This window comes from Betta splendens, chromosome 11, assembly GCF_900634795.4.
Source record: "Betta splendens chromosome 11, fBetSpl5.4, whole genome shotgun sequence".
Taxonomy (NCBI): Eukaryota; Metazoa; Chordata; class Actinopteri; order Anabantiformes; family Osphronemidae; genus Betta; species Betta splendens.
Window position 1 is genome coordinate 95,532 of NC_040891.2, and position 15,096 is coordinate 110,627.

Genomic DNA, 15,096 nt, shown 5'->3' on the forward strand with positions numbered 1-15,096 from the left:
GCTCTAATGGACATGTTCTGATGCCAGGATACTGTCAAACAGATCAATACACCGTAAAAGCATAGTTGCATATGCCGTGGTTTAAACTAGTTTTCTTATGACCTGAAAAGCTAATAAACAATGTTTTAGTGTTTTTGCATTGGTTTCTAACATTACAGCTTAAGATGGTCATGTTCTGATACCAGAATACTGTCAAACAGCTCAATGCTTCCTGAATGTACAGCTGCATATGTTTTGGTTTAAACTAGTTTTCTTTTGGCCTGAAAAGCTCAAAAACGATGTTTTAGTGTTTCTGCATTGCTTTTCATCAGAACAGCCTCTAATGGTCATGTTCTGATGCCAGGATATTGTCAAACAGGTTAATACACCCTAAAAGCATAGTTGCATATGCCGTGGTTTAAACTAGTTTTCTTATGACCTGAAAAGCTAATAAACAATGTTTTAGTGTTTCTGCATGGACTTGCATCAGAATAGCCTCCAATGGTCATGTTCTGATGCCAGAATACTGTCAAACAGCTCAATGCATCCTAAATGTACAGCTGCATATGTCTTGGTTTAAACTAGTGTTCTTATGACCTGAAAAGCTCAAAAACGAGGTTTTAGTGTTTCTGCATTGCTTTTCATCAGAACAGCCTCTAATGGTCATGTTCTAAAGCCAGGATACTGTCAAACAGGTCAATACACCCTAAAAGCATAGTTGCATATGCCGTGGTTTAAACTAGTTTTCCTATGACCTGAAAAGCTAATAAACTAAAACGATGTTTTTGTGTTTCTGCATTGGTTTCCACCAGAACAGCCTCTAATGGTCATGTTCTGATGCCAGAATACTGTCAAACAGCTCAATGCATCCTAAATGTACAGCTGCATATGTCTCGGTTTAAACTAGTGTTCTTATGACCTGAAAAGCTCAAAAACGACGTTTTAGTGTTTCTGTATTGGTTTCTAACATTACAGCTTAGGATGGTCATGTTCTGATGCCAGAATATTGTCAAACAGCTCAATGCATCCTAAATGTACAGCTGCATATGTTTTGGTCTAAAGTAGTTTTCTTTTGGCCTGAAAAGCTCAAAAACGATGTTTTAGTGTTTCTGCATTGCTTTTTTATCAGAACAGCCTCTAATGGTCATGTTTTGATGCCAGGCAACTTTAAAACAGGTCAATACATCAAAAAAGCACAGTTACATTGCCTTGGTTTAAACTAGTTTTCTTATGGTCTGAAAAGCTCAAAAACGATGTTTTAGTGTTTCTGCATTGGTTTCTAACATTACAGCTTATAATGGTCATGTTCTGATGCCAGAATAATGTCAAACAGCTCAATGCTTCCTGAATGTACAGCTGCATATGTCTTGGTTTAAACTAGTGTTCTTATGACCTGAAAAGCTCAAAAATAATGTTTTTGTGTTTTTGCATTGGTTTCTAACATTACAGCTTAAGATGGTCATGTTCTGATGCCAGAATACTGTCAAACAGCTCAATGCTTCCTGAATGTACAGCTGCATATGTTTTGGTTTAAACTAGTTTTCTTTTGGCCTGAAAAGCTCAAAAACGATGTTTTAGTGTTTCTGCATTGCTTTTCATCAGAACAATGGTCATGTTCTGATGCCAGGATACTGTCAAACAGGTTAATACACCCTAAAAGCATAGTTGCATATGCCGTGGTTTAAACTAGTTTTCTTATGGCCTGAAAAGCTAATAAACAATGTTTTAGTGTTTCTGCATGGACTTGCATCAGAACCGCCTCCAATGGTCATGTTCTGATGCCAGAATACTGTCAAACAGCTCAATGCATCCTAAATGTACAGCTGCATATGTCTTGGTTTAAACTAGTGTTCTTATGACCTGAAAAGCTCAAAAACGACGTTTTAGTGTTTCTGCATTGCTTTTCATCGGAACAGCCTCTAATGGTCATGTTCTGATGCCACGATACTGTCAAACAGGTCAATACACCCTAAAAGCATAGTTGCATTAGCCGTGGTTTAAACTAGTTTTCCTATGACCTGAAAAGCTAATAAACTAAAACGATGTTTTAGTGTTTCTGCATTGGTTTCCACCAAAACAGCCTCTAATGGTCATGTTCTGATGCCAGAATACTGTCAAACAGCTCAATGCTTCCTGAATGTACAGCTGTATATGTCTTGGCTCAAGCTAGTGATCTTATGACCTGAAAAGCTCAAAAACGATGTTTTTGTGTTTCTGCATTGGTTTCTAACATTACAGCTTCTAATGGTCATGTTCTGATGCCAGGATACTGTCAAACAGGTCAATACACACTAGAAGCATAGTAGCATATGCCGTGGTTTAAACTAGTTTTCTTATGACCTGAAAAGCTAATAAACAATGTTTTAGTGTTTCTGCATGGACTTGCATCAGAACCGCCTCCAATGGTCATGTTCTGATGCCAGAATACTGTCAAACAGCTCAATGCATCCTAAATGTACAGCTGCATATGTCTTGGTTTAAACTAGTGTTCTTATGACCTGAAAAGCTCAAAAACGACGTTTTAGTGTTTCTGCATTGCTTTTCATCGGAACAGCCTCTAATGGTCATGTTCTGATGCCACGATACTGTCAAACAGGTCAATACACCCTAGAAGCATAGTTGCATATGCCGTGGTTTAAAAATAGTTTTCTTATGGCATGAAAAGGTCAGAAACGATGTTTTAGTGTTTCTGCATTGGTTTCCACCAGAACAGCCTCTAATGGTCATGTTCTGATGCGAGAACACTGTCAAACAGCTCAATGCTTTCTGAATGTACAGCTGCTATGTCTTGGTTAAAACTAGTGTTTCTATGACCTGAAAAGCTCAAAAACGATGTTTTTGTGTTTCTGCATTGGTTTCTGACATTACAGCAACATTACAGCATATACATTGTATTGGTTTCTAACATTACAGCTTAAGATGGTCATGTTCTGATGCCAGGCATTTTAAAACAGCTCAATACACCACAAAAGCACAGTTGCAAATGTCTTGGTTTAAACTAGTTTTTTTATGACCTGAAAAGCTCAAAAACGATGTTTTATTGTTTCTTCATTGGTTTCTAACATTACGGCTTAAGATGGTCATGTTCTGATGCCAGGCAACTTTAAAACAGCTCAATACACCATAAAAGCACAGTTGCAGTTTCCGTGGTTAAACTAGTTTCCTTTTGGCCTGAAAAGCTCAAAAACGAAGTTTTAGTGTTTCTGCGTTGGTTTCCATTAGAACAGCCTCTATTGGTCATGTTCTGATGCCAGAATACTGTCAAACAGCTCAATGCTTCCTGTATGTACAGCTGCATACGTCTTGGCTTAAACTAGTGATCTTATGACATGAAAAGCTCAAAAACGATGTTTTTGTGTTTCTGCATTGGTTTATAACATTACAGCTTAAGATGGTCATGTTCTGATGCCAGGATACTGTCAAACAGGTCAATACACCGTAAAAGCATAGTTGCATATGGCGTGGTTTAAACTAGTTTTCTTTTGGCCTGAAAAGCCCAAAATGATGTTTTAGTGTTTCTGCATTGCTTTTCATCAGAACAACCTCCAATGGTCATGTTCTGATTCCAGAATACTGTCAAACAGCTCAATGCATCCTACATGTACAGCTGCATATGTCTTGGTTTAAACTAGTGTTCTTATGACCTGAAAAGCTCAAAAACGACGTTTTAGTGTTTCTGTATTGGTTTCTAACATTACAGCTTAAGATGGTCATGTTCTGATGCCAGGCATTTTAAAACAGCTCAATACACCATAAAAGCACAGTTGCAAATGCCGTGGAATAAACTAGTTTTCTTAAGACCTGTAAAGCTCAAAAACTATGTTTTAGTGTTTCTGCATTGGTTTCTAACATTACAGCTTAAGATGGTCATGTTCTGATTCCAGGCTACTTTAAAACAGCTCAATACACCATAAAAGCACAGTTGCAGATGCTGTGGTTTTTAACTAGTTTCCTTTTGGCCTGAAAAGCTCAAAAAACAATGTTTTAGTGTTTCTGCATTGCTTTTCATCAGAAGAGGCTCTAATGGTCATTTTCTGATGCCAGGATACTGTCAAACAGGTCAATACACCCTAGAAGCATAGTTGCATATGCCGTGGTTTAAACTAGTTTTCTTACGGCATGAAAAGGTCAAAAACGATGTTTTAGTGTTTCTGCATTGGTTTCCACCAGAACAGCCTCTAATGGTCATGTTCTGATGCCAGAATACTGTCAAACAGCTCAATGCTTCCTGAATGTACAGTTGCATATGTCTTGGCTTAAACTAGTGTTCTTATGACCTGAAAAGCTCAAAAATGATGTTTTAGTGTTTCTGCATTGCTTTTCATCAGAACAGTCTCTAATTGTCATGTTTTGATGCCAGGCAACTTTAAAACAGGTCAATACACCCTAAAAGCATAGTTGCGTATGCCGTGGTTTAAACTAGTTCTCTTATGGCATGAAAAGCTCAAAAACGATGTTTTAGTGTTTCTGCATTGGTTTCTAACATTACAGCTTATAATGGTCATGTTCTGATGCCAGAATACTTTAAAACAGCTCAATACACCATAAAAGCACAGTTGCAGATGCTGTGGTTTTTAACTAGTTTCCTTTTGGCCTGAAAAGCTCAAAAAGCGATGTTTTAGTGTTTCTGCATTGCTTTTCATCAGAAGAGGCTCTAATGGTCATGTTCTGATGCCAGGATACTGTCAAACAGGTCAATACACCCTAGAAGCATAGTTGCATATGTTTTGGTTTAAACTAGTTTTCTTTTGGCCTGAAAAGCTCAAAAACGATGTTTTAGTTGAAGCCGGGATAAATACAGGCACACAGGACTTCAAATACAAAATTTTAGTGGGGTCTTTGTTTCCCGTATTTATTTGTTTAGTATTTACTTTTTTAAAGTATCTGATTTACAATGAATAGAAATTTAAAATAAAAAATGAACTCAAGGCAAGAAAACAAGATGCAACAGTACAATACTCTAATAGTATACGGCAGTGGCACCTAAATGGGCAGATTAAAAAAAAGTCATCACACTGCCCCTAAACATCTCTATACAATGGCTGTACATGAGATAGATTCCCAAGAATAATGTGTTGTTCTTAATAAAACAAGTACATATTACACATTAAAGAATATTTTAACATAGGAATTAAGCAGTTTCCTACCGAACACATGTAACACTCCAGCAAACATGAGCTTCGTAGCTACTCCATACACATTCACTGTCCTAACACAATAATGACACAATATAGGAAATATTCAATATATATGGAAGAAAATTCAGTAAACACACAGCATTATTTGTGCTCTGTACATCATAGATGGCTAACGATCATTCTTTCCTCACCGCTCATGTCGCCAGCCATTTTCTCAGAGTGCGTTTCACTGCGTCTCCTACTTCTACTCTCAGCGTGTCCTCTAACCTCGCTGATCACCGCTACTCAGACCGCATTGCGCCCTCTGCTGTTCCACCGCAATAGTAACCACTGGACTTGTCAAACTGGTTTGTATAAATAATAATTAATTGGATTTCGCCAGCAAACAATATGTTTATACCACCTGGTTACATTCTCCCCTGCTCAATTGTCACCGTCCTCGGTGACAGCATAGATACTTTTAACCTCATGAAGAGCCTCTCTGAAGAACGCGGTTCCCAAACTAGCGATAATCTGAGATAACGTTGATGGATTTACCGACGACTTCTGCAACACTGATCTTGGCTCATGATGAGGATTTGAGTGATTTCCCGCAGTTCCTTTTTTACTTCGGCGAGGAGCCGGCACTGGCAGCTGAACCTGTGATACAAGACTATGTTTTTGTCTGGGAGACACACTTGGAACAGCAGTCTGAACATTAGCCTTTTCCACCCCCTCCGACTCTGTCTCTCTCTGATTAACCAAAGACAGGGTACTTCCTACCCCTTCAAACACAGGGCGTACCTCAGACTCAACACTAAGGGACTTACACTCAGTGTTCCCAACAACGGAGCTTTCAGCGCCAATAGTTGGGTGTAGAGTCAAAGAAACCTCCTCTACAATCACTCCTTCTGTTTCCTCATCCGAGTCTTGTGTTTCTGCGTCATCATCCTCGACAACCTGAAGCTCACATACAGGTTCTGTGATGTTTTTTGGTTCCACCATAGGCGGATTAACACATACTCTGATGTCCACCCTGTTTACTCTCTTAGCAGGTCCTCCCTCTACCGGCTGCACTGTGTAAGTAGTTCCCACCATGTCTATAACTTGATATACAGTTGCACTCCAGGCATCCTGTATTTTGTTGCGACCTGTAGGTCTGTGCCTGAGATATACATATTGACCTACATCTATTTCAGGACAATACACCTTTTCAGTGTGACGAGCAACACGTTCAGCAGCTTTCTGCTCTGCATATTCCTGGGCCCTCGCATGTGCATCTTTCAGCCTTTGCTGATGAACAACAAGCCAGTCATGCTTCTGGTCTCTGGGATGATCACCCGACAGGAGTGCATCAACTGGAAGATGTGGTTCCACTCCATACAGCAAATAATATGGAGAATAGCCGGTGGTTGCATGTGGAGTCACATTGTAAGCATACAGTAACTCTGGTAAATGTTCAGGCCAACGTCTCTTTTTTTCAGCTGGAAGTGTTCGCAACAACTCATGTAGAGTGCGGTTAAAACGTTCACATTGAGCATTGCCTGTGGGATGGTGGGGTGTTGTACGGGACTTCTTTACTCCATACAGTTTACAGAGGTCAGCTATCACTTCTGATTCAAAATTGCGACCTTGATCAGAATGCAACCTCTCAGGAATCCCATATTTCATAAACCATTCCCTCAACAACACTTTTGCTGTTGTCTCTGCTTTTTGGTCCCGAGTTGGAAAAGCCTGAGTAAACTTTGTAAACACATCTGTGATCACCAAAACATTTTCTCTCCCATCTGTGGCTGGCTCCAGCACAGTGAAATCCACTGCCACTACCTCCAATGGTCTAGAAGCAAGAAACGACTTCATCGGGGGGTGAATTTTGGGATGGGGCATCTTCGTCAGGATACACCTCTGACAATTTTTCACCCAATGTTCAACATCTTTGTACATTCCAACCCAAAAAGCTCTCTGTTTTAGCAACTGCAGAGTCCTCTCTATGCCTTGATGACCCATAGAGTCATGTACACTTTCCATTACCTGTTTCTGCAAACAATGGGGCACCAGTAGCTGAAAACAGGTTCCATGGTGGACATCCTCCACCACCCGGTACAATAATCCATCCCTTTCACTGATATATTTCCACTGTTTAAACAGAAACATAACAGCTTTAGGGAGACCTTTCCTCTCACGGGGACCTGGTTTCCGCTTTTGACTCCAAAAGGACTGAAAAACACTAAGCACAGAGTCCTGGCTCTGAAATGTTCTTAGTTCTTCTTTTGTATAGCCTGGAAGAGTAGCTGTAGCTTCTAGAGCTGAAGACTTAACAGCACCAGCTTCTGAAGTCCTGATATGATTGACTTGGTAACATTTAGTGCCTTTGGAGACCAATTCATACTCAAGTATTGTCCCTCTGCTACTCTCAGCGTGTCCTCTAACCTCGCTGATCGCCGCTACTCAGACCGCATTGCGCCCTCTGCTGTTCCACCGCAATAGTAACCACTGGACTTGTCAAACTGGTTTGTATAAATAATAATTAATTGGATTTCGCCAGCAAACAATATGTTTATACCACCTGGTTACATAGTGTTTCTGCATTGCTTTTCATCAGAACAGGCTCTAATGGTCATGTTCTGATGCCAGGATACTGTCAAATAGGTCAATACACCCTAAAAGCATAGTTGCATATGCCGTGGTTTAAACTAGTTTTCTTATGACCTGAAAAGCTCAAAAACGATGTTTTAGTGTTTCTGCATTGCTTTTCATCTGAACAGCCTCTAATGGTCATGTTCTGATGCCAGGCATTTTGAAACAGCTCAATACACCATAAAAGCACAGTTGCAAATGCCTTGGTTTAAACTAGTTTTCTTATGACCTGAAAAGCTCAAAAACGATGTTTTAGTGTTTCTGCATTGGTTTCCATCGGTACAGCCTCTAATGGCTATGTTCTGATACCAGGATACTGTCAAACAGGTCAATACACCCTAAAAGCATAGTTGCATATTACGTGGTTTAAACTAGTTTTCTTATGGCATGAAAAGCTCAAAACGATGTTTTAGTGTTTCTGCAGTGGCTTCCACCAGAACAGCCATGTTCTGATGCCAGAATACTGTCAAACAGCTGATGCCAGAATACTGTCAAACAGCTCAATGCTTCCTGAATGTACAGCTGTTGGAAAAGTACTGCATTTAATCATTGAAACATTGTTGGAATTTATTTTGCTGATCTGCTCAAGCCTTGTAAGCTGTGCTATAGCCTTGAAGTTTTCTCCATTCTGCTCTGCAAGAAATAGTGAGTACCAGTGTGTAGCATCCTTATCTGATGAGCCCAATGCTTGCTTTGTGTAGAGAATATTTCCTACGTACTGTGTGACTATGCACCTCCCAGAATGCAATACATATTATGAGCTGAATCCCTGTCTTCTTTTCAGTGAGAGGAAGTTGCCTTTGCTGTAAACTGCTCACTCCTTGCAAGTAAAATCCTGAAGAAGGTCTCAACTGATTGTGTCTGCTTTTTTTTAAGATTTACAAAGGGAACTAACAATTTCCCTAACATAATTGGGGGCTCGTCCGGGATCCCAAGATCCTCGCTTTGCCGGGACATCGAGTCGGCGACTGAAGTCTGTGCACAACCAGGTTTGGAACCTGCAGAAAATCCTGGGAGGTGAATTCCTGCCCAGGTCAGACGTCGGCTGGTGGTCCGACGAGGCGAGGTGACGGGATCCTGAACCAGGGCCAGGACACAGATCAGGCGAGTATGAAAAGAGTAAATCCTAAGGTATCTTAAATTCCGTGAGTGGCTCACGAGGTAAAAGAAGACTGGGTCTTCAGAAAGTTCCGTGACGAGGTCACGAGGTAAAAGAGGACCGGTCCTCATAAGAATTCCGTGAGTGGCTCACGAGGTAAAAGAAGACTGGGTGTTCAGAAAGTTCCGTGACGAGGTCACGAGGTAAAAGAGGACGGGGTCCTCGTAAAATAGATTAATGATAGTTTGTCTGATTGAAGCAGCGGCAGAGTGGAAACCTAACGGTGTTAACGTAAACTCTGTGATCAGTTGAAGTAAATCAGACTATATAAATAAGTGTTATTGTTTGTCGGTCTCTAAGTGAATTTTAACTTCTTAGAGGAAGTCTCAGAGACCTTTTGTGTTGTGTGTCTGATTGAGATCAAAATTAAGAGGTTGGTTTACTGAGACAGCTGTGTCCGCAGGAAACTAGTTCCTGTAGAAGCTTGGCACAGTCGATGATCTCTGTGAACACTGTGACTGATCGTTGATCTCAATCCTCATAGTGAAGCAAATTAAAGAACACTAAGGGTGAAAACCTTGAAGGTGATTCAAAATACATGTCTAAAAGACATTCTTAGTCGACTAATAATAATATATATAAAACTTACCACAGTGGAAAAAGAAATTGGGATTTGATGGAAATTAAAAAAAAAAAAAAAAAAAGTGTAAAAAATTGGTGGATAAAATAACAGTGATAACTAAAACTGTTTAAAGAAAGAGATGGGGAATATAATAAAGGGACCAGACCAATGACCAAAAATTCATGCTATATGCATAACAAGATTTTGAATTCAAAATAAACACTAAAGTGGTGTAAAACTATGGAATAAATTAAGTGAAGACATAAAAAATATTAATGAAATGATAGAAATATAATAGAAACTATATAATAGATATAATTTTATAATTGTTTTATATTAATATAAAAAATAACCTATAATAGAACAAAAATAATATAATTGATGTGCTTAAATATAAAGGCATGCGTCAATTAAAATATAGGAAAGAACAAGCTCATTGATTAATTAGATGGAATGTTGTGGAAGTGGTGCACAAATATTAACATTCTGTTATAATTCCTTTTTGTTAAAATACTTTATGTGGTGTATGAAACTAACTAGTCTATGTTCAGATATTGAATACAAATCAATGAAATGAAGCAAAAGCAACAATGTTTGTTGTAGACAGTGAAGAATGCTGTTGGCAAGATAACAGTGGACAGAGAGGACGTGACAGAAAAAGGTTTAGAGGATGTGGTGGACGACCATTTAGGGTGAGAAAAGTGAGAGTGACGTTGATGAGGAAGAACCTCAAGTAAAAGTGTACTTATGTGAAAGACTGCATGATTACCCACAAATTAGCCTAACCATATTTGTCAAAAAGGAAAACCTGCACATGAGGTTGTTAACAGAGTTTATGATTGGAATCCAAAATAAAAGTGTGAATACAGCTCAATGACGGTGTGAAAGAGAATAGCTCTGAACTGGAAAACCCAGACTGTGCCCACAGCCCACCTTAGAGGAAATCAACAATCAGCAACAGCGTGCTTACGGTTTGGCAGAGACGCTGCCCATACTGCACGGCTGAGGCCACAGACCAGCTGACTGTCCACAGAATGATTCTGCTGGAGCAAAGTGATGGGCGAGAGGCCGATGGGGTTCCAGTACCAGTGTAGATAACACTGAGGAGGGAGGTGAATGCACTGACACACTCCACAATGAAGATACACACGCACGCACACGCAGACGCACTCACTGATGATGTCACAGCTAACAGCAATGAAGAATGCTTGCTATGCTTAGACTCAGAAATGCTCACAGCTAACTGCAATGAAGAACGCTTGTAACGCTTAGATTCAGAAATGATTTGACAATGTTTTTCAAATGTAGAAAAAAAAAAAAAAACTTAATAAGTCATGTCAGAGACAATATTAGACTAATACACTCAGACCTGATGCAGAACAAGGAATAGCACTTGTCATAGACTCCCTGTTAAGAAGTTGTGGTACCTGATCCCTACATTATGTTGAATAATTTACACCCAGATAAGCAGATCTTCTCAGTTATAGATGTTAGTAATGCCTTTTGTAGCATCCCAGTTCCCCCAGGTTCACAATTTTGGTTTGCGCTTATTTACAAAGGTCAGCGATGCATGTACACCAGGCTACAATAAGGTTATTGTAAAAGCCCGACTAGTTTCCGACTAGTGTATGCCAGCAAATTTTGCTGAAATTACACCCCCACACAGTAGTCAGATATTACTGTACGCAGATGATGTTCTGGTGGCGTCACAGACTGAAGAAGAATGCAGTAAAGATACTGTAGCACTTCTTTCATTTCGGCCAGAGAACAGTCACAAAGTCAGTAAAAACAAACTGCAACTGTTAAAGAAAGAGTTTTCAAAAGTAGAGAACCTAGACCACATTTACAGGACAAACCCATACCTGGTTGTGTATTTGTCTTTGTAAATGGACCAAGCAAAAAAGTCTGAAACTAGAAAAACGCAGAGTGGCTGTGTGGTTCTGACTAATAGTGAGCCCTTGAAAGCAGAACTGCTATCCCCACACTACAGAGCACAAGCAGCAGGAATAATTGCACTGACAGAGACATGCCGACTCAGGTCAGATAGTTACCATCTATACTGATAGCAGATACGCACAATGAACTATTCATATATTTACCAGTCAGTGGGAAAATAGAGGCATGATGATATCAACGGGAAAGACTATAATGAAGGTGATTTAATGAAAAATTTGTTAAAAGCGGTACAACTACCAGCAAAAATAGCCATTTGATGCACTGCACTCTCAAAAGTGAAAAAAAAATAAAAATAAAAAAATAAATGGACTCAAAGGACAAACTGCTGAAAAGTTGTTATTATGTTTGACAAGAGGGGAAGCCAGTCCTACCAGCATCCCTCTATAAATGGGCAGCAATATTAAGCCATGGGCCTTGCCATGTCTCAACGGGGGGAATGGTAAGGATAATAAACAAATACTATACTACTTATGGATTTACAAATTATTCTAAAAAATTTTGTTCCCGATGCATCATATGTGCTAAACATAACCCTCAAGGAAATATTCGACAAACAAGAAGAACATTCCCTAAAGCAGAATATCCATTCCAATATTTACATATGGATTTTATAGAATTAAATAGATGTCAAGGAAAAAAGTATTGTCTGACAATTATAGATCCTTTTTCTAAATGGGTAGAAGTGTTTCCCACAACCACAAATGATGCACTAGCTGTTGCAAAAATACTAGTACGAGACATAATACCTCGATTTGGAATACCAGAAAAGATTTACAGTGATAATGGACCACATTTTGTAAATCAAGTCATATCCTCTATTGCCAAACGATTAAATATAGATTTAAAAAACCATTGTGCCTACCACCCTCAAAGTGCTGGGTTGGTGGAAAGAACTAATGGCACAATTAAAAGCAAATTGAGAAAGGCCATGAGACCAATATGGATTGGGTTTCTTGTCTTGATTTAGTCAAACTCAGTATGAGAATCACACCTAACGAGACTGGTTTGTCACCTTTTGAAATAGTATATGGAAGAGAGTATAGAACACCTCAGTTCCCTGATATACCAACAGACTTACAAATAGAAGGGGACATAGTTGATTATATGTCAAAGGTGTTAAAAATCACCAGAAATGTTTTTCTGAAAATGCTTTTCAAGATGTGCCTTGCCCACAGGAGGGACCACTTCAGGTTGGTGACTGGGTGTTCACCAGAGTCATAAAGCGCAAGAACTGGACCTCACCCCGGTGGGAAGGCCCGTATAGAGTGACGCTGACAACGCCTACAGCCTGCAAAGTCGAAGGCATCTCCCGGTGGATACACAACACACACTGCAAAAGACAACAGGTACAGGCAACCGAGTAGTATTGTCCGTGAGAAAAAACCCAACTGAGGGAGGGGAAAAGTCTGCCTACAAAGGGGGTCAGCAGCATTTAGAGCACTGGTCGTCTCAACGGCAGCGAACAAACCAGCGGTACCTTCTCTCACTTAGGGGGACATTCTCATAAGGAGATACTATGAGGGGACACTGTCCAGCCATGGGAGTTGTACTAACTGCCCATGTACTGTTGATTGATGCTAGGCCACTCCCTGACCTCATCCAGGATGAGGAGAGACCTCCTGACCAGTATCACACTAACTCGTGGTATCGTTACATGAAGTTTCTTGCTAAACAGAGCACTCATAATTTTACTGAAAGTGGCTGTTATGTGTGTGGAAACATGCCAAAATCTGTTGCGAACCCCGATGTACAAATTCAGCCTGTAGACCCACAGCGAGAGCAATTATATCCAGACACTTTACGTTCACTGGTGTCACCTGATGCTTTCTATGCCTCTTTCCGAGGTCAAACGAAAGGGCTAGTTCCACGTCCTCCACCATACCAGGGTCGTAATTATACACAGTTTTTGAGTGCCAACTTCTCCACAGACATCTTATTTGATCATGTTCCTTTTCCTCCTCAGTTCAAGGGACACTGTTTCCAGAGCAGCAGCTTTTCTCTTTTAAAGAATAAGGATTTAGCCATCTCCGTAGGGGAAGTTCCCCTGAAACACTGCCAGACTGTGAAGATGCCTTGCACTCGCAGTGCCACCCATTTCAACACTTCTGAGGCACCAAAGGGGGTTCAGTGTGTCCCTTATTATGATGGTCCTGATTTCATGGGGACTCTCCCACAGTCTGATATCAATCATGTTTGTGGGCACACAATCTATGTGCATCTTCCACCCAATTGGGTAGGATGCTGTGCCCCTGTTTATGTTTCAGATGGCTCCTACGTGATAACACCACAGCAGATGACTCACAAGGGACGGCTACGGAAGCGAGAGATGGATCTGAAGGAAAGTGATCGGATCTGGGGATCAGACGTCCCCATGGACAAGAAGCTCTGGACTACAGGCCAGAAAGTGGCACTATCCCTATTTCCATGGTTGGGGGTAGGAAAAATCATGCTAAGAGTTGAAACCATAAATTACCGCATGACCCTGTTCTTCAATGTCACGGTAACGGCCCTTGCCAGTATAGATCGTCGTCTCACCGCCCTAACACTCCGTGAGTTACAGGACCGCCTGGTGTTAGATCTGCTCACTGCAAGCCAAGGTGGAGTGTGTGCAATAGTGGGCCCCAAGTGCTGCACATACATTCCAGGAGACGACCAAGACGCAAAGGTCACCCAACAGGCACTCTGTGACCTACAGCACATATCCAATGTGCAGGCGGCTGATGTAGGGAAAGACAAATCCTGGTTTGGTTGGTTTAGGTCTGGCACATGGACTGACATTCTGATGAAGATTTTTGGACCGATTCTACTGATTCTTTTGGTTCTGATGCTGATTGTGTTGTGCGTAATTCCCTGTTTGAGGGCCATGATCATCAGGATGGTGAATCAAGGCCTTCTCAGGGTGTGCGCAGTCATGCACTCTCGGCAAATACTCTATACACCTTTGAGGCTCGATAACTGTGAAGAGGATCTCCACGATGTCGACGGAAATGGACGCTAAGCTGTGAATATTGTGCTTCTGTGCTTTTGACCCTGCCTACGATGTTGTAACATTTATTCGATGTTTTATGATGACTGCACTGAAAATCAAAAGACGTTGTGCTGTTCTGATGTATGCATGATTGTTTATTGAATGTTTCAATGTTTAACAGGAGGGAAATGTTGGAAAAGTACTGCATTTAATCATTGAAACATTGTTGGAATTTATTTTGCTGATCTGCTCAAGCCAAACATTACAGCTTAAGATGGTCATGTTCTCTTGCCAGGCATTTTAAAACAGCTCAATACACCATAAAAGCACAGTTGCAAATGCCTTGGTTTAAACTAGTGTTCTTTTGACCTGAAAAGCTCAAAAACGATGTTTTAGTGTTTCTGCATTGCTTTTCATCAGAACAGCCTCTAATGGTGATGTTTTGATGCCAGGCAACTTTAAAACACGTCAATACACCCTAAAAGCACAGTTGCAAATGCCTTGGTTTAAACTAGTGTTCTTGTGACCTAAAAAGCTCCAAAATGTTGTTTTAGTGTTTCTGCATTGGTTTCTAACATTACAGCTTATAATGGTCATGTTTTGATGCCAGGCAACTTTAAAACAACTCAATACACCTTAAAAGCACAGTTGCATATGTCTTGGTTTAAACTAGTGTTCTTTTTACCTGAAAAGCTCAAAAACGATGTTTTAGTGTTTC

At 40.3% G+C, this 15,096-nt stretch overlaps 1 protein-coding gene across 2 annotated transcripts; it reads left to right on the forward strand.

The window, feature by feature from the left end:
- Positions 1–8,199: 8,199 nt before the first annotated feature.
- On the forward strand, positions 8,200–14,611 carry LOC129604857 (syncytin-1-like). 2 transcript variants are annotated; one of them, XM_055512970.1, is made up of 3 exons: positions 8,200–8,933; positions 9,028–13,844; positions 13,971–14,611. In XM_055512970.1, exons 2-3 carry the CDS (start codon positions 12,927–12,929, stop codon positions 14,406–14,408), a joined length of 1,356 nt encoding a protein of 451 aa, XP_055368945.1. In that variant the 5' UTR covers positions 8,200–8,933; positions 9,028–12,926; the 3' UTR covers positions 14,409–14,611. The 2 variants fall into 2 exon arrangements, with proteins under 2 accessions (XP_055368945.1, XP_055368944.1); XM_055512969.1 differs by lacking the exon at positions 8,200–8,933 and having other exon boundaries at positions 9,774–10,566; positions 12,586–14,579.
- Positions 14,612–15,096: the final 485 nt, after the last annotated feature.